Source organism: Melospiza melodia, chromosome 4 (genome assembly GCF_035770615.1).
Source record: "Melospiza melodia melodia isolate bMelMel2 chromosome 4, bMelMel2.pri, whole genome shotgun sequence".
NCBI lineage: Eukaryota > Metazoa > Chordata > Aves > Passeriformes > Passerellidae > Melospiza > Melospiza melodia.
Window position 1 is genome coordinate 51,494,211 of NC_086197.1, and position 22,725 is coordinate 51,516,935.

The 22,725-nt window shown below is 41.4% G+C and overlaps 1 protein-coding gene across 1 annotated transcript; it reads left to right on the top strand.

Moving 5' to 3' along the window:
• The first annotated feature begins 4,902 nt into the window (after positions 1-4,902).
• PWP1 (PWP1 homolog, endonuclein) lies at positions 4,903-22,557 on the top strand. The gene is made up of 15 exons (XM_063154391.1): positions 4,903-4,998; positions 5,079-5,137; positions 7,263-7,420; positions 7,852-7,937; positions 9,521-9,617; positions 11,115-11,225; positions 11,989-12,119; positions 12,674-12,744; positions 14,857-14,953; positions 15,778-15,839; positions 17,617-17,728; positions 19,059-19,149; positions 19,517-19,638; positions 20,087-20,192; positions 20,907-22,557. Exons 1-15 carry the CDS (start codon positions 4,933-4,935, stop codon positions 21,020-21,022), a joined length of 1,485 nt encoding a protein of 494 aa, XP_063010461.1. The 5' UTR covers positions 4,903-4,932; the 3' UTR covers positions 21,023-22,557.
• Positions 22,558-22,725: the final 168 nt, after the last annotated feature.

The following is a 22,725-nucleotide window of genomic DNA, read 5'->3' on the forward strand; positions in this document are numbered from 1 at the left end:
CCTGCCTCCCCAGTGTCTGGAAGAAAACAAAGCAAGCCTTCACTTGTGCAAACTGGAATGATTTGTCTCCCTTTCCCAACTGTGGGTACTGAAACAATATAAAACCCTTTTTCACGGGCATTTGAGTTAACGCTTCACTGAGAAAAAACAGGAAGTTCGGCCAGAAATGTTCACACCATTCTTCTGGGTTCTTTGTAAACTTACCCATGTTTTTTCTACATTCCATTCCCAGTTGTGTTCTTGAGGTTTTCTGTAGAGACTGAAGGCTGTGGCACACGTTCCCTGGGCCAATTAGTCTTGCCCACTGCCTCTCCCACAGGGCAGAAATGGACAGTGATGTCTAAACCCACCCTGCTACAGAGTAGAGCTCACCTAGAGGAGCCCAGGTTTAGTCCTGAGGCTAAAGCACTGCCAGAAGTGCTTGATGTTGATGTGTTGATGGAACCAGCTGCAGAAGCATGTGCATAATGTAAAAGTCATTGTGTGTCTCAGTTTGATTACATAGAAGTAACATTCAAACCACTCCGAATTTTTTTCCCAAATCTGCATAATGGTTTATACGGATACATTTCTAGGTGTGTGGTGGTATCAGCTAAAGTTTTCTATGTTGACAGAGCCTTACACTTTATTGAACATTTCCTCAGTGGCTTTTATTTTGTCCAGTACGTCTTTCATGGGAAATGTTCCAGGATAAGTGTGTGGGCTGGCTGTCTCTAAGCTTTGCTGTGAAGATGTAAAACTGCAAAGCAGAGGGTGTCTGAGAACCTGTGCACATATCCTTGCAGGCTGGAAGGCCACCATTCCCAGCACAACCCTGCAGCCTGGCTACCTTCCTAGGAGCTTATTAGCCCCTCGGGTCTACAAGCCAATGGCTTGTGTAAAAAGCTGTTGTGTCCTCCTGTAATAACGAGTTCTCGAAGCATACAGCACTGGGCAACACACTTAGACATGGAGGAAATAAAACTGTGACACCTCTGAGACAAACACTGGCCCTGATGTCCCCCATTGCTCCCATGGTGGTGGAGAGGTGCAAGCCCTCGGGTGTTTTGAGGTGTGCAGCTGAGAGCAGTTGTTGCAGGAATGATGGGATTCTCATTCCCAAACTCTCCAGCACACATTTTGGGGAAGCAGCTGCTCCACAAGCTCACATTCCTGATAATGCTGTTCCTGTGTCCCAGTGAGGTTTTAATGTCTTTCACATGTATCTGGTTCACATTGAGATCACACTTATTAGATGTAGCAAAAAGATAAGCGATAGACCTCATTTATTCCATAAAGTTAAACACAGACTACCAAGAGCAGTAAGTAAGATCTGGGAGAATAAGCCTTAGCACAAGGATGTTTTATTTTTCAAAGTGAGGAGGTCTGTGGTCTCCCAGAGAACCCCTTAAGGAGATCCTGCATGAAAGAAAACCAAAGCAGCCTTGTTTTAACCACCTGAAAACTTAACTTTCTGCTTAGCTATCAGTTCAAGAGTTCTTCCCCCCAGGCTATGCAGCAGTGTGCAAACAGGGCATGTCATCTCCCTTGATGAGATGCTGCCCTACCGAGAGCTGATACTTCTTTGGTTTCCTGCCACTATTTGTGCTCTGTGTTTCACAGAAACACACAGGGAATGCAAACAGAAAATCAAAAGGTAACTTTGAGGACTTAGATGGCTGCCTTTGGTGTTTCAAAGTCACTTTTAATACTTCTTTCTTCCTTTTCTTTCTTTCTTCCTTCCTTCCTTTATTCCTTTTATTCCTTTTATTCCTTTCTTTTCTTCATTTTTTTTCTCTTGATTATGTCATTGTTTTTAGCTTTTTAGCATCCCTGGGGCTGCAACACTGGTATTTTGCAGATCATTTGATAAAATAGACAAAAAATAATCTGAGATGCCCGTGTATTGATCACTTTCCCCTTTTCTCAAATAAAGAGGTCAGCTTAACCACAGCTGTAAACCTACAGCATAACTTCTGAAACCCATAAAACCCCCTTTGTTTTCTTGCCTGCAGCCTGGGTGATTTGCACAATGAATCTTTTCCTGGCCTTGTAGAACCTTCCAGCTGTCATACTAGAGATGCTTACAGTGTTTCTGAGACTTTCATGACTCCAAGGTATATCAAGGTCTCTACAGACCCTTGGACACTGGAGCTCTTTAAGTTTTCCAGTAGTTACTGGAGAGCCTCCTGCTGGAACCAGCTCCTTCAACATCACTTCATCACCCAGCTCTCCTCTCTTCCATCTGACTTCAAGTGAAGAACAATACATACTCTGGGTGCTCTCTGGGCACCTTGACATGTCCCCTAAAAAAGAAGCTGAACCTTCCCTTTCAAGGACTCATTGATTTTTTTCCCACTGGTTCCCTTTCTTTACCTGGCATATCCACTGCAGAACAGAAATTTGCTTTTATCAAGCAGTAGGGATAGGTCAAATACAGATCCAGAAACAGGGACAACGTTTCAGCGCTTTTCACTTCAGACAGGCAGAAGTTTCTGACACTAGAATCAGTGACTAAAAGGAAAATGAAAATTGCTATTGTCAAGTCTTGCCTTCCTTTATGGACATTCATAGGGATAAAAAGAATCTCAGCTCTCCTCATCAGAGGTTAAGAAATGGGTCTAAGAGATTCAGGCAGTGTCTGACCTCTGACTGGGGCCAGGGGAGTGGAGCTGAATCCTTTCAGGAGATCATCTTTAGGAAAGGCCCAAGGCCAGTCCAGAACAGGCTGTGTCATGAAAGTGTCTCATGACAATTCTTTTATTTCCACAGGATCTGAGCTTTGTCCTCACACCCTTCCTGGGACAGCTTGTCTGCTGTTGCACATACCTTTCTTCATGGCCATTTTTTCCACCTAGCAAAGATTCCGAGACTTCTCTCAGCTGTACAGCCTCATTCCCAGTTAGGATAGCTCTTTGGGCTCATCCCATAATTCCTCCAATGATGGCAGAACTCCATCCAAATGAAGAAAATAACATCTGCTTTATTCGCTAATCTTCCCATCTCTGTGGCTGAGCCATCTTTGGACACTGGATACCAGGAACACCATTTTTTATTGGTGTGTAGTGTTCTGTAAGTCATCCTGGGGGATTCCTTGCTGTGGCTATTCTGGGCTGCAGTAGATTTTGCTTCCATGTGCTGGGAGCTTCCTGCCTGGGGCACCACTCTTTCAGCCACATTTCCATGACTGCCAAGGCACCATGGAACACTAATACCTTTAATAGAATAATTTTTCTTTTGAAAAAAAAAACAGTTGCACATCCCCAGAAAGTGTATGACACAGAGAGGTATTGGAATCAGCCAGCATTTATAGACTGCATCTCAGAAGAAAAATCATCACAACTAACTGCAGCTTTCTAAGCTATAATATCCATTGTGCACAATTGCTACCTATTTTCCATCCTTCCTGCTTTTCTTTGGTACTTCTGCTGCTGAGCCTCCCCACAGCACACTGCCAGCTTGTGATTATGTACATGATGGGACAGAAGGTAGAGCTTGTGAGCCCCCTCTGAGTATGGCTTCAGTAAAAACAAATCTGGTTCCAATTTGTTCTGCAAACCTCCACACTGTAAATGTATACATCTGAAAAAAAACCCCAAATACCCAGGAACCACAGCCACTGGAAAGTAACCTGGCTTTCTTCCTCTTGGCTGCCTAACATTCCCCTCTGCCTGTCCTTTGAGAATAGCAGCCATTTTCACAAAACTTTCCTGGGAATCTGGAGGAAGACGGAAGGTCACGCTGTGGCAGATTAATGCACAGGAGGAGAAGGATTTCTTGACCACTGTTAAGAGAAGATGGACAGCAAAGCAAATACAGCCCAGTAAAAAGGCAAGCATGCCAAAATGCAAGATTACAGGTAGGACTAGGATGTCCATGTCACAGGTTGCTACCAGGAAAAGCTAGAAGAATACAACTTCTGCCTTGGGATGTTCATGTCTACATTAAGACAAAACACAGCATATTGGTGAAATGAAGGGGGAAGTGAAAAGGTAGTAATATTTTGTAGATTTTTATTTCTCTCTCATGCCAGAACCACAGAAGAATCAGGATTAAAAAATAATGAAAATGCCACAGTGGTGCTGCAGATGGAAGAGGCCATTTCATCTGCCCAGCTGCAGTTCGATTACTGAGTTGAGAAACACTCCTTCTCCTTCCTCAGCTGCCCATCCCTGTACTTCGCACTGAATTAAGATTCCAGTGATGGGAAGCATGGTTTCTGCATGTTAGAGAGTACCTTCCTGTACGTTCCAGCTATCATTTAATTAATTTCCTCTGATTTAATGAGTTAGCTCGTGTAGGAGAGCAGAAAGCAGCCGCTCCTGTGGAGACGCCGGACCCTCACAAGTCCTTGCCCGTCCCTGTTGCCATTGACTCCGTGCGCTGGTTTCTTTTCCTTGGATAAAACGCAGGGACCAATATCAAAAAAAGGCCTTTCGGAACTTCTCATTCCAGTGGATTGCCGCCGGGATATCTCAGTGGCAGGGCAGCGAGGGAGGCCGTGACCCAGAGCACGTGAAGGTTGGACTCACTGATCTCAGAGGGTTTATTCTAACTTAATTGATCCCGGAATTCCGCATAAATCCCGCAGACCGGACACTTGCAGCGCCCGCGTCCCCCTGAGGCGGCAGCGCCCGCCCCGCCCTCAGACCCCGCCCCGCCCTCAGACCCCGCCCCTCAGACCCCGCCCCTCAGGCACCGCCCCTCAGGCCCCGCCCCGCCCCTCAGAGCCCGCCCCGCCCCTCAGGCCCCGCCCCGCCCCTCAGAGTCGGCCCCGCCCCTCAGAGCCCGCCCCGCCCCTCAGAGCCGCGCCACCACCCCGGCGCGCGGGGATGGCGTCACGGAGCAATCTCCGCCCCCTCCCCTGTCCTCGCCGTTGCGGGCGGCCGCTGCGCTGGTGACGTCACTGCCGTGCGCCGGGCCGCTCGCACGTGTGGCGGTGGCGGTGCCGCCATGAGCGGCCCCGTGCCCTGCGCCGCCTGGGTGCGGCGCGGCGTGGCCAAGGAGACGCCCGACAAGGTGGGGCCGGGGCCGGGGTCGCGCTGAGGGAGCGCCCGCGCCCCCGCCGCCGCCCTCACCCCTCTGTGTCCGCCCCGCAGGTGCAGCTGAGCGAGGAGGAGCTGAAGGGTCTCATCGAGGAGGCGCAGGACCGGCTGGGGTGAGCCGGGGCAGCGGGAGGGACTCGGCGCCACTCTCGGGCTCTGCTCGGCCGCTCAGAGCCGGCGAGAGGAGGGGGCGGCCCGGGCACGGGGGAAGCGCAGCCCGGGGGCCGCAGCTCGGAGCGGGGACGGGCAGCAGGCATTGCGGATTCCTCCTGCAAACACCGCGCCAGGGCAGGGCCGGCGGGGCAGCGTCGGGCGCGGTGGATCGGGGGCAGCATCGGGTGCTGCCGTCGGGGACGTGCGGTTCCTCAGCTGTCAGTGGCACTGCGGGGCCTGGCGCTCGCTGGAGCTCCGCTTCCCGCCTGCAGGGAGAATTAAAGCGCTGGATTTGTATCCGTGGCTGCTTTGGACATGTGGCAAACGGAGATGGGAGTCCCGAACTGCCCGGGAAAAAGGATGCTGAGGGTGGGACAGGGCACTCTAGGTAGGGAGGGCACAGTGGAGATCAGAGTGATGGAGTATTCGTGCTTTGGTAAAGAAGGCAGAACGTCACTCAGGGGTGTGTTTATGTTGCACAGTGAAACCGGAGGCATCGCAGCTCTCCCCTCAGCGCTGAGAGCCCTCAGTTATGTAGTTGTGTTGTCTTGTCACTCTGCTTTTAAGAAAAGTGTATTTACAAAACTAATACAAGAAGTGATGTAGAAGACACAGTAGAAGACAAGAAAGAAATGTCTCTCTTTTGTCTAGAAAGAATGGGGGATTGAGGTCTTATTCCATTTTCTGGCCATTTTCTGTTAGATCTGTTCATATATTTAGGCTTCTGAGTGTTTCAGCTCTGTGGGTGTGTGGTTGTGCCACAGTGTGAGTGGTTAAACAGATGCAACAGGTAGCAGAAAAAGTTTTTATAGTTTGGTGAATATTGTTCACCCTATTTCTGTTGGATGTATCAGTGACACCACTGATACACTACCGAGTGTACTGTCCCAGGATGTATTTTATTTGGTTTTTCTGGTTTTGGTTATTTAAAAGTTCCAAAATAATCTTAAACATTTGGAAAATTCTCACATTGTGTTAATTTCTTAACTGATTAATGTTTCTGGCTTGTGTGGAGTTATTTGTTTCCCCTTTCTGTGTGTGAGCATTTGGTTTTCTGAGTGATTTCCTTTGTCTTGCAATTTCAAAAGCATGGAAAGATTTGAGATGCATGCTATAAAACTTCAGGATGGAAGTATGAAGACCATCTGAAACAGCTGATCTATTTATAATTTGTTGTACTTTGTGGAATTTGCAACACCTCACTTTTTTCCCTGTCCAAAGATCACCAATCAAACTTGGATTTAGTTATCTAATTGCCTCGATATTCATCTCTATTTATGTTGCTAATGTGAAGTGTTTATGTTACTGAACAAATTAGGAAAATTAGGTTTCTGATATTTAGTTTAGAACCTGTATCTGAGAACTGCCTTGGCTCATTGTTGCTTGGGAATTTTGTGTGCAGGACAGAAGTGCAGTGTGTTGAGCAGGGGTGAGTTTCTTTGGAACATGCTCCATTGGGACATCTTGGGTGTTTGTTATCTTCTCAAACAGTCTTTAATGTGCATTTCCTTCTCCTAAATTCCTTGCATGCAGAATTGATGCCACAGATTTCTGATTTTTCTAGATGTTGCATGGTTTACCCCATAAGAAGAATCCACAATGTGACCTTACCTAATGAATGTTAATCTATGTGATTTTTACTTTGCTTAAGTATGGGAAGTATGAGGAAATTAGGTCTTAAAAAGCTTGAAGAAATGTGGGAATTCTCCCACATGACCATGCCCCTGAGTGGGGAAAAGAAAGGAAGGAATGGCATGGACACTTGTGAATGCACAGAAGTGAGGTTGAGAGCACTGTATCCACAAAAAACATGTAAGAGAAAGGGGATTGCATACACAGTTTACCTTGTTGAGGAAAATATATGCCATGTTTTGTCATGGAAACTTTCAAGGAAAAACTTCCTCTGAAAGCCTGAGAGTTACAGATGCCTTGTACTTTAGGGAATGCTCTAGAAGGAGTGGATTGATTTCGAAATTATTGGCATAAGGACTTGAAAGCCATGTGAGCAACTGAGACTGTGTGCTGAAATCTCACCAGTGTTTTGTGTGTCTGCCACAATTTCTCAGGGCTGTGATCTTTCCACAGGGACGGTGCTGGTGGCAGTGATGAGGGCCAGACAGCAGGTGACACGAATGCACCCGTGCCCGGCAGCAGCACTAAGTCTTCCCAAAATAATGAAGAGCTGTCTGATCATGAACTGGATGAATATGATTTGGACAATTATGATGCTGAGGAATACACAGGTAAGAAAAATTTGTGTCTCAGATGTGCAGTGTAAGTGAAGAACCTTTCCACTTCTTGTTTTACTGAAGGCTTTAATATCCTAAGGCTACACTGTGTTAAGATTCAGAAATTCACAGTTTTAATTATTTGCTTGTCTCATCTTGGGAAGTCATTTATTGAGGGAAACAGTTCAGCATTCCCCTTGATGACACTAAGACCAAGTGCATGTTGGAAAGGTCACTCTGGCTGCTGTAGTGCTGGAGCAGAGCAGCAGAAGTCCCTGAAAGCACTAAGCAGTTTATCTTACCAAGATACTTATGTTTGGAACTTGGAAGTTCATGTAGCCCACTCCTGATATTTTGCTGTTTAGGTAATACTGGTATTGGTACAGGAGTTTCTAACTTTGCCTGTTACAGACATGTATAAAAAGTGTTCTGAAATTCCCATCTAGGTGATTTAAAACTTGGAGACTCTTTGGCTACTCTGACAGTATATGGGAGCAATGAAAACGATCCTTACATCACTCTAAAAACCACTGTGAGTACTTAAAAGATGTTAATTATCTTAAACTGCACAAACTTTAAAATCAGTTAAATTTTCCACTCTGCCTTGGGGTGTTTAAGTGCTTGCAGTCCTTTTTCAAAGGTGTGCCAGAGTTTTGGTTGGATGGTGCTCTTTTATTTTAAGGTTGCTTTGTGCAAGCCCTTCTTTTTGTGCCTTTTGCATTTAAGTAGGAGGTTGAGGTGAGCTGGCTCCTCACTTAAACCATGCACTTCTGTACATGGAGTGGTTTTCCACCTGCCTAGTAGGTCACAGAAAATACTTGAAGAAATAACAAGTCTCAGGCAGCTAGTGGCCAAAATTAGAAAATTTCACAGATTACAAGACTCTTGCACCTTCCACCAGTTTGTGTAAGAAATCAGGCTGAGGTGGACTCTGGACTCAGTCAAGGTGTCTAATATATCGGTGTTCTGTGTATAAATATGTGTGTGTGTGTATATATATATATATATATATATATATATATATATATATATATATATATATATATATATATCTAAATAGTACCGTGTCATTGGCTGCTTCTCTGCCTGTATTAGTTTCTACTGTCAGATGGGGAACATCTTTGCAGAAGCTGGGTTTGTAGACATACAGAAAAATGAACACCTTTTTTCTCAAAAGAAAAGCAAGCTCTTCTTCCTATGCTCAAGTTCTTTGCCCAAATTATAAAAGTTATGCAGTTCTTCAAATATCAAATGGCAACAATTTTCTGTTGTCATTTGATATTTGCTACTGGAACTGTTGAAGACTATGTATTGTGTAACCTTAAGTGAATTCAAAGAATTGCAGGACTTGATAGAATTCAAATATTAAAGTATGCTTGAAGTGAATTTAAAAAAAAAAAAGCTTGCAATGAGAAGTCCACAAAGTCTTGTATGTGTTGAAGATGGGAAGGATGGTACTCTGGGTAAGATTATTGACTTCTGTACAGTTCTTAATTTTTCACAACAAAAATTCCCAAGTTCCTTCCATTCCTCAGTAACAATGAAAATCACATGAGAGATTACATCTGTTCTGGTACAGCTGAATGCCTGGTAGTGCTGTTGGCAATACTTCTTGGGAAATATTTTCCAGGAAGTAGACAGTGGAAGTATTTCCTGGATGTGAGGAGCAGCTGCAGCATTGTTATTGGGTAAAATGCTGTTATATAAGTGGTCAAGGCACAGGAGCACAAGGGAAATCACCTTTGTTTGTGGACTCCTGGTGATGATTTTCTTTTCAGGAATCAGCTTCATCAGGATAGCCTTGAAATATATGTATATTGATAATATATATTGTTTAATTATATTTGATAATTAAACACCTCTACAAACCCACCTATGTTCACATAAAAGTCCTTCAATCTAATTTAATGACTATTCACTCTCCCAAGAATTGGGTCTGGTTCTTGCTTTTCTCTGTTCAGCACCATAACATGGTTTTAGGTGGGTGGGCATTGGAGTGATTTTGAGTGTTTTCAGCTGGGGTTCAAAATTACTGATTCCAGCTTTTGAACATGGTAGTTTCATGTTTTTGTGTGCTCTGCTCAACACCCCTCGTCTTCTCTTTTTGCTGTTTAGGAGCAATATGAACAGGAGGACTTTTTGATTAAACCCAGTGACAATCTTGTCCTTTGTGGCAGAGTTGATAAAGACTGCTGTAGTTTGGAGGTCCATGGTGAGTAAAATAGGGTTTGTTTTTTACAGTGAACATAGGAAGTGTCTTGCCTAGTATGTGCCATGTGGCTGTGTTGAAAAGGGAGTGGGTTGGTTTTGAGGATTTTTCTTCGCTTCTGCCTTGTGTTTTGTCCTTTTCCATGTCATGGTGCTTTAGCTGCTTTTCAGGACTAGAGTATTTCCTGTGTAGTTATTGCTATTTATTTCAGGCTGTATAGCAATTCCTTTCCTTATTTCATTTCTTAAAACTTTTAGGAAATACTATGGCATTTTTATTCTCTGAACATATGCTCTCCATTCCAGTCTTACTTTCCATATCCTGCAAGCATCCTCTAGTGGTTTGTTTTGTTGTGGTTTTTTTTTTTTTCCTTTAGCTTTCTCCTTGCTTCTTTGAGTGGGCTTTCCACTGCTGGGATTAGAAGAACCAGCACCTTTATCATCATGGTCTAGGAGAGATAATCCCTAATAGGGCCTGAATACTGCTTATTCTAGAAATAGGTTGACTTTTGCTGTGTAAAAATTTTTCTGTTGCAGCCAATAAATACTACTGAACGTGCTGACATTATCATCTTTGCTTACTGTGGTTCTTTTTGGGAATGTTTCTGGCCACTTGTGCTGTGGTCTGTGTTTCTGTAGGAAAAATATTTCATGTTAAGCAACCAACAAGACCAAAATGTGTGAAAGCATCTCGTCAGATACTAGCATGTGGCATTTTCTATGTCTGGAGGTGTTTACAAATTTTATTAACTGTAAGTTTATACCAAATATAAACTTACAGAACAATAACAAAGGCTTCTGCAGCTTCTAAAATTGGGTAACCTTGTCTTAGTTGACTACTGAGATAACTTAGTTAACTGGAGACTTCAGTTAGTATCTGAACATCTGTCACATGCACTGTGATTTTGTGTGTGATAGGATGTTATTAAAATAATTAATGGGTTTTCTCTGCTGTCCAATTGGTAAGTTATTTTATTACATGGAATAAAATAGCTGGCTACAGTGAATTTGTATTTAGTAAATGGCTGCTTTACCAAAACTTTTCCTGTATCTCAGTACCATCTGCTAAAGGTAACTTCTGACTTCTTCACCTTCCTCTGGTTTGTCTTTTTATCTTAATTTCCCTTTCAACTTCATCTGGAATAATTTTTTTGATTGCTAATCCTGTAAAATGAATGTATCCTGATGCAGAAAGTGCTGGATATGGAGCACATACTATGAAGAGATCTTATAAACAAAGTAAAAGTATTGAACCTTGACTGAACTTGTCACACCTTTATCTAAAGTACACAGAAGAATGTTTAATTTGTGTAATTCTGTGAGGTATAACATTTGTAGAGGGTCTGGCCTCTACAGTAAAACTCTGAAGACTCTGAATTTTCCTTCTAAATCTTCTTGAGAATTTTGTTTTTTCCACAACTGCCTTTGTAGAAGTAACCTGCTCACAGTTGGTTGCTTTCCCTCTTCACTGATATGTTGCATAACTTTAATTATTTTTCAGTTTATAATCATGAAGAGGACTCATTTTATGTCCATCATGACATTATCTTGCCTGCTTACCCTCTGAGTCTGGAGTGGTTGAATTTTGATCCTAGTCCAGATGAATCAACAGGTAAATTACAAAGGATACTGTCAGTGTCTAGTTAAAGAATTTTTGCTTGAAAAGTGTGTAAGTGTAATGTTGTCACTAAATAAATTCTTCCCGCAGTACAAAGAAATAAAATTAATGTTAATGTCAGGGTAATATTGACTTGAGATAACCAAGATGTGAATATCAGGTAGTTTTGCTTGGTGATACAGTCATCTCAGTAATGCTGCTGTAACAAATGCTTTTACTAAAATACTGATTTTATTGCAAACAATTAAGTTATTGACAGCAGACCAGAGCAATCTCTAAAATCTGCTTTATTTTCTGTTTGCAAATGGAAGGTTGCTTATGTTAAACTTCTTTATGTCCAGTGCAGTTAACTAAATGTAAACCACAGCAAAATTTACATATATTTTATATATTTATGTATTTAGTAACATTTTTCCTGTGTTTCTCAGATTTTTTTCTTCCATAGTACAGGGGATGTGGTTTAGTTTTGTTTGTTTTTTCCTTTCAAAAACAAACAAAACATGCAACTTTATACAGGTTGTTTGAACAGTTACTTGTACTGAAGGGGAAGGAGAGCAAGTAAATTTTTTTCCGGCAACATCTGCTGTCAGCTGATATTTTTAAATAGCTCCTTGCCAGTTTTAAACATAAATACATTCAAGTAGAAGATTATGGCACATAAGTTTTACTTAACCAAAGAAATAAGGGACAGCCGGATTGCCAAATAGACTGTTTCATAACTAAATAAATGTGGTTGCATTTCATTTTTTGTTTGTAGGAAATTATGTTGCAGTGGGTAACATGACCCCGGTCATTGACATTTGGGACCTTGATGTAGTAGAATCCTTGGAACCAGTCTTTTCTCTTGGAGGCAAGAAAGAGAAAAAGAAGAAAAAGAAGGGAAAGAAAGTAAGTGTTGCAAAAAGGTTTACCTGGTTGGATGGAGGAAATTTATTGCAGGGATAATGCCTTCTTTTTTCCTCCCTACAATATTTAAAATGCTAATTGTTCTCTAAATAACTAAAGCCTGGAATTAAGAGCAGAACAGGAGTGGGGTGGTGTCCCAGTAAACTTTGAATCTTAACTATTTAAAATTGGAAGTTACAGGAACTGGCAGTTGCAAGGACCCAAGCTCAGTTAATTGGGAGGAGAGAGAGGGAACTGCCAGGAGAGTTTAGAAAGAAGCTGAAGAAGTTGCACATTAGCTGGAAATAATGAGATTTCTTTGACTAGCCTGGAGGGAATACCCAATTCTGTAAACCCAGCAGCTGGAGCAATCTGTGATCTGGGGTAGGAGGCAGGGTGCAGGTGGTGCAGAGATGTTCTCTCAAAGGCTGTGTTGCAGCAAGTGAGAGTAATTTCATATGAAGCTGTTTGTGCTATTCATACTAATGTGGAGTAATGCTTGATTTGCACTGAAGCTGTAATTTTCAAAAGTCTGTTTATGTTGTGTGTGTACACAGAGTTTATCTTCAGAAGGGACTGAAGGACATACTGATGCTGTGCTTGATCTTTCATGGAATAAACAAAGCAGGTAAAAGAATACTTGAATAACAATGGGTGTTAGAAAATTGCAGTCTCAATTAGGCATACAGTTTCCACACAAAATCCAAAAACTTGAAAGCACTGCTGAAATTAACGCATTCTTAAAAATACACTCTTTTTTAAATTTTTTTTTTAACTAGAGTTCTTGATTTTTACTTTTTTTTGGATACTTGTATATTGCTGCAGGTCATTTTTGATTTGCAGGTTGAGGGCAGGGCAAAGGTGGGTGTGTGCCATTTGATAAATTGTCTACATTTCACTTGTTCAAACTGGAGAAGCAGAAGGGCTGCCCTGAGCCCTTCTGTTCTGCCAGTGGCTGAAACCACCATTTCAACAGAGACAAGCAGATTTATAGAAGAAAGTCCTTGCTATTCTGTTTTGTTTTTTTTTTTTTTTTTTTTTCCTTCTGGCTTTTGCCCCAGAACTGTGAACAGGAGAGTGTAAAAACCCTAATAGCTCAGTTACAGAAATGCCTCTGGCCTCTAGGCAGAGAAAATTCCCGGTTGCCTGAATTAACTAGAAATGAAGTGCTGCTATAGAAGCAACACGAAGCTGGCCCATCCTGGGGCAGAGGTCAAGGACAACGTGCTGACTGAAGTAAAGATGCTGTTGTTTTTTGTCACTTAGGTTGTTGTTAACAGCTCATCTGTCAGAGAATCCTCAGCAGGGGCCTTGAAACTGCTTCAGTTAGACATAGGCAGATTTTTTTTTCTTCTGTCATAAATGCCTCTGCCTTTGCCTTTGAACATGTTCACAGACAACTCTGAATATTCTGATGAGCAGGTGTGAGCCTTCCCTTGTACTGCATTCTTATCTAGATAGTGATGAAGAAAACACCCACACAGACCTCAGTAAATGTATATAAATTGCACTCTTAATGTACAGTGTTCTTAAATCAGACACATATGCACAGTGTGACAGTGACCAGTCCATCACTCTTACAAAAGAGGAGCTTTTGTGTACCTAGGAATAGTCTGGTGATAATACAGACAAGGATGAAAAAAAATTATGGCTTCAGTAGTTAAGTTTGAAATGCATAATTCTATGATGTGCTGAGTTACAAAATTCATTGATTCTGGTAGGTCTTTCAGGAAATAAAACCAGCCCTGAAGTGGGCAGCTTATGGAGAAAGCAAGGAACTCCTTGGAGCAGCTTGTATATAAAATGTTTTATTGTCATTTCTTTGTTTTAAGCAAGGCATTTTGTGACAACTCTCTACAAATAACTTTCTGCCTGTAGGTCATAGTGGTGTTACTGTAAAATGTTCTTACAGCCTTCACTATGCATTTTCTTAACTTTCCTTTGTAACATTGCTTGGGAAAACAGCCTTTCCAGGAGAATGTTAACTCTTTCAGTCAGAAACACTTGGTTAATATAAAAAGGGGAGAGGGAACACTTTCAATCAGAAGCAACGTATTGAGGTAATAAATCTGATTTTAAAAGCAATGAAGCAGTTATAGGAAACGGTGTGTGTTCTTGACAGGCATTTAGGGATGTTTTGATTTGCTTTTTCTGATAAAACTTTTAAGCTGTTTTTATTGCTGTTAACACAATTGTTCAAATTCAAGTTGAAGTATGGGGTCTGTAAACTAACTGAAATTTTAGTGGTTCTATTCAGCAGTCTACAAAGTATATAGTGTTGTGTCTTCAGTAGGAATATAAACAGATATTGAAGGGCAAAATATTTCACAAACAGGTTTGTCAGGTTCTTGGCTGCATGAATATGCAAACAGAACAAAGTAGCATAGGTAGTGTTTAAAAGTACTATTCAATTTCAAAGGAAATAATGTGCTTCAAAGACTTTGTTTTGTTTGAGAAATCTTTGAGCAAATGGTATTGTAAGTAATGCCAGGGGAAATAGGAGCAGAGCTGTCATTGTTGTAAGTGTTCTATAATGTAATGTAATATATCCTATTTATAATCTTTACTTAAAACTTAGAATTGCCTTTAGGGAATTATCCCTCAGGCTTGAGAGGAATCATCTATAGACCACAGTGTACTTGTTCTCAGAATTGGGCACTGTGTGTGTTTTGGATTTTTGACCATTATTTCTTTGTATCTGTAGAAAGAATTTTAAAACTAATTTTTGATCTGTTATCAGGAATGTTTTAGCAAGTGCCTCTGCTGACAACACAGTCATTTTGTGGGACATGGCTGTGGGTAAGCCAGCAGCCAGCCTGACACTGCATACAGACAAGGTATGGAATAATTGCTGTGTTTCTTCCACTGCAGAGTACAGAGAAAAATTTAACTGCAGTTTTTCATTTGCTGCTTGGTAGTGAGCCCTCAGAACAACAATCCTCTTATTTTCTGACATCTGTGCTGAATTGTTTTAATTTATTAATTAGTTGCTTTTTCAAACAGCACTGTATTTGCTTTTTAAAAGGTTATTTAACTTTTCTTTAAACAAGTTAAAAAAGCTTTGTAACAGTTTCTAAAATACCTTTTGTGTGTTGGCCCTAATGGTGGGGAATATAATAATGCTGGTATAAGCTACAAAAATAGATGTCTGAACATAGGTCAAACTATAACTCTCTTAAGGGAACAATGAGTGTCAGTTACAGTTTTTTCTAGGTGAAAAGGTTGAAAATAAATGATACTAAAATACCATAGTGGTGGGTACTTCAGAAATGAATTAATCTCATAGTAATTAAAATGTAAAACCTAGTTATTAATAGCTGTAACCTTATTTTGCTGCTAACAAAGTCACTGCCCTTGACAAACTCCTAATTTTCATTTTTTGTGAATATCTGCATTTTTTCCCCAAACTGGAAGCAGATATTCTTTTACCTCCAGCTTTTTTTTTTCTTTTTTTTTTTTAATTAATATCAAGGGCAGAAAGGGGGCATGGAGTTCTGTTTGGTCAGATTATATTGGACAATATCTTGTTTTCCCCAGGTGGGGTTGTTTGAAGTAATGCACATCTCTTGCACTGATCTTGAGCAATCTGAGTGGGATGGTTGTGCTTTGTTCCAAGAAAGTTCCTGTATATGTGTGTTACATAAAATCTTCCATTATCTAGGTCCAGACATTGCAGTTTCATCCCTTTGAAACTCAGACCCTCGTTTCTGGATCGTTTGATAAGTATGTCAGGGTCATGTTTTCACATGTTGCACCTGGGGAGGGTATTCATATTCATTTAAGCGTTGTGTTTTCTTTCATTTTTTTTATAACTCTGCCAATTTGAGTAATGTTATTTTTTCCAGCAAGGAAGCCAGGTTTGCATATGGCCAGGATGTACTTTTCCTTACCTCTTTTTCAGGGGTAGCAAATGCTTTAACCATCTGGACTGACATTTTCTGTGCCGGGTGTCTGCCTGCTCCAAACCAAATTTATTTCTTAATTTGGCCTTATGGCTTTTCTTCATTGAGAACGTGTCACTGTTTATTCCTGTGAAAATTTGCCCAAGTTTTGCCAGCCAGCAAGGCCAGGGTGGAGGCATGAGGGACTTTAAAATCCCAGTTGTCCCCTTCCAGCTTCTATAGGCACAGCCAAAGAGTAATGGGCTGTCTCCTGTGATTGCAGCCTGGAGATGCTGGGAAATGGTTTGTGTCTGCACACTTGGTCTGCTCTGTGGCTGCCAGTTCTTGTAAGTCCTGCCAGCCAAAAATATCCCTCTCTGTTCTCCCATCTCAATGGAGTAACTTTCAAATTTTAGTCTCTCACCATGATTTTCTTACATTGATTTTTTTTTTTTATTCTGCTTTTAGGACTTAGTCCTTATGTGAAAATAATTCATAGACTTGCCAATCTTTAGGCAAGCCTTTAAGTTCTCTGGCTTCTGTTTGTTCTTGCTGCATCTGCTGAAGTATTGGAGGAGGACCTTTTGCTGTTAGGAGGCTGCTTCTGTCTTTTCCCTCTCGACTTCCTTTGATGAAAGGAAGCATTAAGTCCAAGCAGTGACCAGCTTCTGATCCCTTTTTAGCTGCCCCTTTGATACCATGGACACCTCTAAACCACTGTGTTATCCATAAACTAAGTGTGCCCCTTGTGGATTTTTCCTGCAAAGCCTTGCACAGGACCACAGGCAATTCAGTGTGCAATGGGCAATGCCTTCAGAACCTGGAATTCAGACTTAAAGAAACTGTTGTGTCAAATGCCTTTAAAAGACCTGGGAAACCTATATCACACTTCTTTAATTACATGATAGAGTGGGAATGAGTTACACTGAGGGTGTTGATAGTGGTGAGATGATGCTGGACTGACGTGACCACTCCTCCCCTGCATTTGCACCCAGGAGCTTTTTGAGTTGGGACAGATTCTGCAGCCACTCAGCTGAGCACGTGCCTGTAAAGAATCCCAGAGGACCCACTGACTGCCATCCACTCTTTCTCCTTTGTGGAGTACTGTTTCTCCAACTATTTGTTAAGATTGTTGGATTTCAGAAATTACTTTTTTATTAAGCACATTTGAAAATGTATGCATACGTATGACAAAATGATTTCCTAATTAATGCATCATTACTTGAGTTTACTGAAGTCTGTTCGTAATTAAGTGATATATTTGCATAATTATGGTCTGCTGTGTGATAAGTATCTTATGTATTGAGTAAATCCAAGCTCTGCTTAGTTTCAATAGATAGGCTTTTGGGGTAACCAGGATGAAACTTTGAAGCACATGGAAAAATCTTATGCTTATCTGCAAGAGTTTAATCTGTTACTGAATTAGAAGACTAAGCAGTGAAGTTGTTTCCATTTAATTTTTTAATTATAGTTTACATGGAGCTTCTGTAGATGTCAGTGAGAAAGCAAACTATGTAATGAAGCGTTCTGCCCTGATAATTTATATTTTATATTTTATTTTATTTTATTTTATTTTATTTTATTTTATTTATTTTATTTCCTGTCCCTTTATCTCCTAGATCAGCAGTGCTATATGACTGCAGAAACCCCCAGGACAGCCATCGAGTGTGGCGGTTTAGTGGTCAGGTTGAGAGAGTAATTTGGAATCATTTCTCCCCTTGCCATTACTTGGTGAGTACTGCTTTTCTGTTCTGGTTGGTTGTTGCCATGTCATTTAACCTGTGTTAAGCTACTTAGTGTTCATAATGTTTCTGAATCAGAATGGAGCCGATGGACAAATATTTGGATAGTTTGTGCTGCTTATTATGATAATGCAGTCTGGGGGAGGATGTTTTTAGGTAGTTTTTTCAGTAAGTATCTCTAGACCAGCTACTTACTTGGTATCTTCACTGTGACAGTAGAAATTCCGGAGGTGACACCTTGGTCACGTAGTTGCAGTGTTCAGTGGCTGGGATACATTTTCCTTTGCAGAGTTCCTGTTGTGTTTCATGCAATGAAGGAACTGCAGCTGAGAAATAGCTAATTGGAACGAAAATCCTGAATATTAATTCAGTGTTTCAAGTCAGCGCTAGAGGGCACTGTCCTCCTGGCTGGTATGGAGCGATCCACTCCTTTAGGTTGGAAAAGCCCTGTGAGATGGAGTTTAAATGTTAACCCAACACTGCCAATCCACCACTAAACCATGTCCATAAGTGCCTCATCGACATGGCTTTAAATACTTCCGGGGGTGGGGATTCCACCACTTCCCTGCCCAGCCTATGCCAGTGCTGACAACCTTTTCAGTAAGGACATTTTTGCTAATGTCCAATCTAAACTACCCCTGGTGCAACTTTTCTGTTGTTCTGTTGCTTATTACCTGGGAGAAGAGAGCTACAGCCACCTAGAGTATAAAGGAAAAATATCTTGGTGTTGTTGAGTCTTTTGTAATAAAACTTTGCAACAGAAGTTAAAACCAAATCTTCCCTATTATCTCAATGGCTGTCTAGTTCTCTGTTGCTTTATGTATACAGGCAACAGAAGTGGCTGCTCAGCTCTGTTGGTTTTATGATGTGGCTCTTTCCTGGTGTAATCACACTTAGTTTTGCACAGGACTTCTGTCAGTAGTCATGTGCAAAAACTGATGGCTCCAAAAGCCACTAATGGCTCCAAAACTAAACTGACAGTAAAGAGACTGAAGGCTCTGTATTTAATTGCCTGCCCTGAGGACCAAACTTAGTGGGGCAACTCTATTTAAAATACATTTTAAGAAGTTTGCATGGGATTAAAACTTTCATGTCATTGGTGCAGCATAGTTGAGGTTCATAGAATAGCTGGGGTACCGGCTGGGTGGAGCCTGACTTTGGGGGTGCAGGCCTGGGAACAGTGTAACATGTGCTAGGGAGAAGCAGTGTCTGCCTGGGATCAGAGGGGTTTACCAGAGGGTGGGTGTTACTTCACTGGCAGTTTTTTCCCAGAACAGTGATGGTGGCTGTTTGTTGTTTAAATGCTGTGGTTTCCGTAGGCAAGCACAGACGATGGCTTTGTGTACTGTCTGGATGCTCGTGCTGATAAGCCCCTGTTTACTCTGAAAGCTCACGATGAAGAGGTGTCAGGTAAATTGCCTTTGTGTCCTCTTTGTTCCAAGTGGGCAAGGCACATCTGGAAGATGCCTTTAATCCATAGCACTGAGGTGTAGTTATTCTTTGTTAAACAAGTAAATTGTGCATGCTGATCATGGTAGCTGGCATGTGAAACAAATCTCTGCTGAGGGTATTGGGAGGCAAAATAGGCCTGCATGGTTCCCTTGGCTCACTAAAGTGGCAGCATGGAACTTTCATTAATGTTCTGCTCCTTTGTTCTGGAGTTAGTGTGAGGAGTGTATTGGGGTTGTTCTGGTATCTTCACTTCAAAATGTATCCTCATCTCTGTGAAATGGGGATTGCCTGTTGCTCTCACACTGCTGCACTCTTCATCTTCCAGGGCTACAACTAAGCAGTCAGATCAAAGGGTGCCTTGTGACATCATCTGCTGACAAATATGTGAAAATTTGGGATATCCTGGGAGACAGACCAAGTTTAGTCCATTCCAGGGATATGAAAATGGTATAGTAATATTTATGTATTGATTCTACTAAGTTTTATATATTAACTGTCTGCTTTTTCTTTTTCTGTCTAGTTTAAATCTTGTTCTAACTAAGGTCTCAGAGAGAAAAAAATAGTAACATATTCTGGGTAAATCATTTTCATCACAGTGCAGTATTCCATATGGAACTGGCAGAGTGCTTTAAAGCCTTAGAGTCCCAAATTCCAGGTACAATGTTCTAAGTAGAACTATGGGTGCTCCAGCTTGCATCTGCTACATTCAAGAGAAAGATGTGAACCACTGTTTATAATTAGCAGCTCTTGACTTTCATTTTATGTCTTTATGAAAGAAGTTTCAGAAACTTAATTAAATTAGTTTAAACTTGCTTGGTGAAAGTATTTTCAGATGACAAATTCATTTTAAGATTTAAAAAAAAAATTCTCTTTTTTTTTTCTCCCACCCTGCCAGGGAGTTCTGTTCTGTGCAGCTTGCTGCCCTGACTTCCCCTTTGTCTTTGCCTTTGGAGGAGAGCGGGAAGGGCTGCGTGTTTGGGATATAAGCAAGATCTCTGCAGGTAATGTTCTAATTTCTTTGAATGTTGTAGTTCTCCCCTTGCTTGCAGGGTGTATTTGTATTCAGTAATGCATTGGGACTCTGACAGAAAACCATAGGTTAGTATTTTTAAATACTCCAAGACTGTATGTGTGGTCACATTTTCAGCTTCAAAAAACGTGAGTTTTTTTCTAAATTGGAAAACTGCTTGACACGATTTATGTTCTTGCAGCTGATGTGTAATACCTTATTCCTTATAATACCTATGTTTTGTTTTTTTCTTGATAGTCTTGATAGTCATATTTTTGAGTACTTATGGGAAGAAAAGTGAGGACTGGTTTTGATCACTTGTAGTTACCTGTAACTAAACAGCATGTTTTTTTTGGAGAAGGCTTTTAAGAGCCTATTGGGAACCACAGACTAAAACCAGAAATAAATTATTTAAACTTAATGATGTGGTCTTCAAACCTCATCAGTTTTACAGTACTTAGGTACAGAATTATGTAGAGGAAACCGCTAGATGCTCTGGAGGAAAAATAACAGAACTTGTTAATTGAAGTATGATAGGCAGGCAATTTTCTGACCTTTAGGTTCAACTCTGTACTTGGGCTAAGGGGAACAGCTTTGAAAGCCCAGTACATTGGGATTTCCATTCCATGGTGCTCACCAGGCTGTCCCTGCTCTACTCCTCTTCCCTCTGGGAGATAACATGTAAGCAATTCCATTTGTATTGCAGTGAATGAAGTTTTTGGAAACAGAGAGAGGCTCGTCCTGGCCAGTGCAAACTCTGTGGCTTCTAGCTCCACAGCCAGCAGAAGCAGCAATGATTTGGAGACACCAATGGAATCATGATGGACCAAACATCAAAAAATCAAAGTAATTAATGGGACTACAACTAATGTGTATTCTGCAAATGCTCCTGTACAGTGAGAGTTCATGGAAACAACTGGTGTCTTGCAATCTGCAAGCTTCTTCATCTCAGCCAAAGAGATGGTGGTGTGGTTAAGCTCTGAGCTCCTGCCTCTGTTACCAGCTCTGAAAGATTGAAGCGCTTGCTTTAGCCTGAATGATGATCCCTGAAACAGGGGCTACCATATGTAAAGCTGATACATAAAATGGAACAGTCACTAGAAAAGCATTCTGTGACCACAGAAGTTTGTTGAATACTGCAAAGAGAGTTTTATCTTCTACCTTCTAAGGGCATAAGGAAAAATACTTCATACAACAGTTGTGTAATAAATAAACAAAATATTAATTGACTTAAAGTGCAAGTGTAAATAAATAATTTATCCTTAATTTAAGGCAAAGTTTACAGATTTTGACAGATCTTCCGTGTAACTTTTTAAATCTTAGGAATAGTTCTTGGGCAACAAGTTGGAGTCTCCAAGCAGAATCTTGGAATGTATTTCTAACACAGATGTCACCAGTATCAAACCAGAAATAACCCAGCTCTATCCCACCAAGACTGGGGGTTTCTTTTTCCAGGTTCCACAGCACCTGAAATTCAGTGACACTGCACATAGTATTGGGGTTTTTTTCTTCACACTCCAGATGTATTTCAAGAGAATTTGAACTGAAATAAGGAGCTGCTACTCAAGTAGGATGAGAGGCTGTCAGGACACAAAGTGAGGGTTGGGATCCCAGCTGTTCACTGTTAGTGGTGAAAAGCTCTCTTACGTTCTTAACTCTGTTCAGTCATTTCTGCCTGACACCTGATGGGCACATAGGAAAATCTTAAGTATCAGTTTAACCACCAACTTAAGCCCCTTGTTTGCAGAATCAGGAACCTAATCAAGGGATATGACTCAAATAATTTCCTTGCATTTATAATGTAACACCCACCTGCTTTACCTCAGGAACTCAACTGATGCTCTTACCTTCCAGTGAGCACTTGCCCTCTGCACACACTGAAGGTGCCTGTAGAGTGTTCCTGCTGCAAAGTACCCTAGCTATTAAATCCACTGATGCCAAAGCAGCTGTAGGATCATACTCACAGCTGCCAAGCTCTTCCCACTGCATTTCACTCTAACTCAATGTAGTTCATGCTGCTGAAGTAAAACAGGTAAATTGTGTCCCTACAAACTGCAGCTGGGGAAAAGGCCGGTCTGTAATTTTCCTTCCTATCCCTTGAGGGCAACTGGCTGCTTTAAAACTACTTCAGCTGTTTGTAGTCTGGTGAAGGTGTTCAGCATGGCTCTGCAGGAACCAAGAAGACTTTGTCTCCATCCTGTCTCTGCCAAGCAGTAGAGCATGATGTGTGGACAACAGATGCTTTTGTGAAGCTTAAGAAGGTGTATGTACCAGAACCACTGCTGTTTAACTGCTCTCCGTTGAAAACTTCCAAGTTTATCAAAGCTTTGATTTTAAATAAATGCTTTGTGACAAGATCTTTGAGGGTGAATGATTTCTCTTACCTCTACTCCTAGTAATATAACTGGCAGTGTAGCTCTCAAAGTTGCTTTTTGGTTTTGGGAGAACTTGCATTACTGGAAGCAACACATATTTCCCTGGATTCACCAAGATCGCAGCACCTGTCTCTCTGGATCTTTTTGGTC